Raw genomic sequence first — 3,244 nt, 5'->3', positions numbered from 1 at the left:
TTTGCGTTAGCATGAAGCTGCAGTTTCACAATACATGAATTACACTTACGAGTAACAGTAAAATGGGGCAAATATTTTTTTCTTGCGCTTGAAACGCGATTTGACACCTTTACAAAGCTTCTCTTGCGTGCAAATTTAATTTACGCTTACAGTCTTATGTACACTTCCACAAATATTACCCTGCGTATGCAAATCTTTTTGACGTCATTCTACCTTCATAGGATACGCGTTCTGCAATCTTGGTTCTCGGTTTCCTTTCCGTGAACTTGTTTGCGGAATTGTATTTTATTTTTATGGAAACAAATTTTGTTATTGATAATGTAACACACATATTTGCCTTAAATCATCCTGGCGACCCATTTTTGACCCAGGGCTTGAAAACCTAGGCTGTATAGTTAGGTCCATGCAGAAACTTGTGAACAATGCTCTTATAGTTGTGTCATCACCGTTTAGAGACGTCATTGAATGTTCCGGTAAAACTGAAGTTGTATTGTCAGTGTCGGTCACGGCACCCTTCCTTGTTGGCTTCACGAGAGAGAGCGGGAGGTTGCCGCTCGCTTTTAACTGCTGATTTGGATCCTGCAATGTTTCATTTACAAATTAAGCACTGCCTTAAACCACACAGAAAGACTAAACAACTGAATTACAAAATTGACTAAATTATTTAATGTGATGCATATTGAGAGTATTTTCTTTCATCAGATCCTTACAGTATAACAAGGCATATTTTTGTAATACTAACTTGCTCAAGAGCACCTCAGTCGTGGTATTGAAGGTGGGAGAGAGTGCTGTACATTCACTCCCCCCACCTACAATCCCTGCCGGTACGAGACTTGAACCCACAACCTATGGGTTACGAGTCCGACTCTCTAACCATTAGGCCACGACTTCCCCGACTATACTGTTTACTGTAATTGATGCATGAAATATTGGCTTACCATCATTTGACAAATACCCATGCTTTGACATCTTAGTTACCAGTTTATTATTATTATTATTTTCAAAATAGCATGTTATTTGTCAGTTCAACATACCTGACTAGCACTCTTGTGTTGGGCTGGTGGCAACAACATTCATATTTTTATGACTGTTTTTATTAAGTAAATATGTAATTTTCAATGTAGTATTGGAAATATAAAATTTAAGTACAGCTTTGGTTATATTTGCATATTTACATTGATACTATACAAACATGTCAACTGGAAACCTACAGGAGACCAGAACGTTTTAAAGTCTGGTCAACGTTCTGTATCAGTTCTTGCTCAAAGTCCCAGACTCTTTTGTCTACAAAGAGTTGCTCTTTGGTAAGATGCCCCTGCAGTGGGACTCTCACATGTACAATCCTACATACATTAAACGGTACAAGGAAACTGCCTCCAGTGTTTTTCAAAGATGAATGCACTGAAGTTTGCTGCACCTTCCTTGGGTTGACAATCATCTTTGTGGGATTGTAAATGTTCTTTCGATCAGGTTCTCTGTAAATGTGCTCCATGATATTAACACCAGGAATATTATTCCATTCTGCTCGTTTGAATTTACCACTCTCCTCAAACTGTGTTTTAGGGAATATGTGGTTCTCTATGAGGAACACCCCTATAGTGGGTTGAGCAGACTGGAGGTCCTCCATTAGAGATGGTAAATTGGCGTGTTTGTAAGGCATGATGATTTCATCAATGTCATTCAGGAGAACATACTTGGATTGGTACATGTGCCTGTAAATGCACTCGTTGAGTGTTACCAACTGACCATAATAATGGATGTCACCCTTGTGAATCTTGATGTTCCAGCCTGATGATGGGTTTAGAAACTGGTCGATAGGCCATGGAACGATCTCCAGCATCCCCTCGGTTTCATAATGTTTTAAGAGCTTTTCCAAGTCTGGTCCACAACTAGTTTTATAGATGACCACATGCTGTACACCCAGAAGCTTGTACATCTCCATTGATTGAGCAAACTGCAGTACATTGTTGTAGTCACCAAAAAGGTTGGAGATGCACACAGTGAAGTTAAACTTGAAAGTCTCTTGTACAACCTTATTTTTTATTGGCAGATATTCCATTTTGAGGTTGGCTGAATCTATCTTGTCAGTTGTTATGAGGACACGAGTTGCATCTTGCATGTGTTTACCTTTACAAATCACATCTGAGGCACCATACGGGAAGCTAAAATGATCACTGTGTATCTGGACATCTGTGTGAACAGTTTTGCAGACTTGTTCAGTGCTGCAGTAAACACAGTAAAGTGGCTGAAGATGGTTTCTGCTGATTATGCTGATGACTCGAATGACCCCATCAAGTCTGTGGTCGATAAACGCAGACACCACGAAATGCTCTGAGTCTTTGATGGGCGTTATTGAATATAAAGCCTTTGGGATTTTGAACGTATTATTTGATAGAGGAGCTTTTATTGCTGGAGGAGCTTGTATGTATGTATGACTGTCCATGTGCACAAAAAGCAGGCCAATAATAGTGACAATAAATAGTAAAAGCAGCACGTTAACTTTGTCTTTTTCCATTTGTGCTTTAGTTCCTGTGGAGTAAAGCAAAGAAATGTCAAAACAATAAAAAATACTTGAATTATAAAGCCAGGGGTGTCCAAACTTGGTCCAGGAGGGCCACTATCCTGTAGAGTTTAACTCCAACTTGCCTCAACACACCTGCCTGCAAGTTTGTAGTATGCCTAGTAAGACCTCGATTAGCTGGTGCAGGTTGGTTTAATTGGGGTTGGAGCTAAACTCTGCAGGACACTGGCCCTCCAGGACCGAGTTTGGACAGTTTTATTTTACAGGTTTTATTTGTAACAAAAAAATAAATAATTAAATGTTAATTAAATTATGTTTGAATTAATTATTATCTGGAGAATTTTTTTTTCTCCATCAAATCAAGTTATGTAACCAGGAAGCTATTTTGCTGTCATGTGGACAGAAAACCATGAAGCACAAAAGACCCCTTTAGATGCTCATCATGGCTATTTGTCAAGATCATTTAAATACCACAGTATCACATATTTTGATCTTTTCATAAAAAGGCAAGTTTTGTTCTGGTCAGATAGAAGAGCCTTAAAGAGATGAAGAGAAGAGATGCTCCCCAGCATCTCCACACACTGTTAAAATTTGAGGGCAGGAATTGTCGGTGGGGGGAGTGAATAACCAGCGCTCTCTTCCACCCTCAATACCACCACTGAGGTGAGACCCTTGAGCAAGGCACCGAACCCCCAACTGCTCCCCGGGTGCCGCAGCACATGG

The 3,244-nt window shown here is 39.8% G+C and overlaps 1 protein-coding gene across 1 annotated transcript; it reads right to left on the bottom strand.

The window, feature by feature from the left end:
- Positions 1–1,018: 1,018 nt before the first annotated feature.
- On the bottom strand, positions 1,019–2,515 carry LOC107686408 (uncharacterized). Its single transcript, XM_016483377.1, has one exon. It carries the CDS (start codon positions 2,513–2,515, stop codon positions 1,208–1,210), a length of 1,308 nt encoding a protein of 435 aa, XP_016338863.1. The 3' UTR covers positions 1,019–1,207.
- Between the last annotated feature and the right edge of the window lie 729 nt (positions 2,516–3,244).

The sequence above is a fragment of the Sinocyclocheilus anshuiensis genome, unplaced genomic scaffold, assembly GCF_001515605.1.
Source record: "Sinocyclocheilus anshuiensis isolate Anshui unplaced genomic scaffold, SAMN03320099.WGS_v1.1 scaffold1207, whole genome shotgun sequence".
Lineage (NCBI taxonomy): Eukaryota > Metazoa > Chordata > Actinopteri > Cypriniformes > Cyprinidae > Sinocyclocheilus > Sinocyclocheilus anshuiensis.
This window is presented reverse-complemented; position numbering and strand designations above follow the sequence as displayed.

Excerpts from the sequence above, each read along its gene's own strand:
- LOC107686408 (XM_016483377.1), bottom strand. The coding sequence starts at position 2,515 with ATGGAAAAAGACAAAGTTAACGTGCTGCTTTTACTATTTATTGTCACT.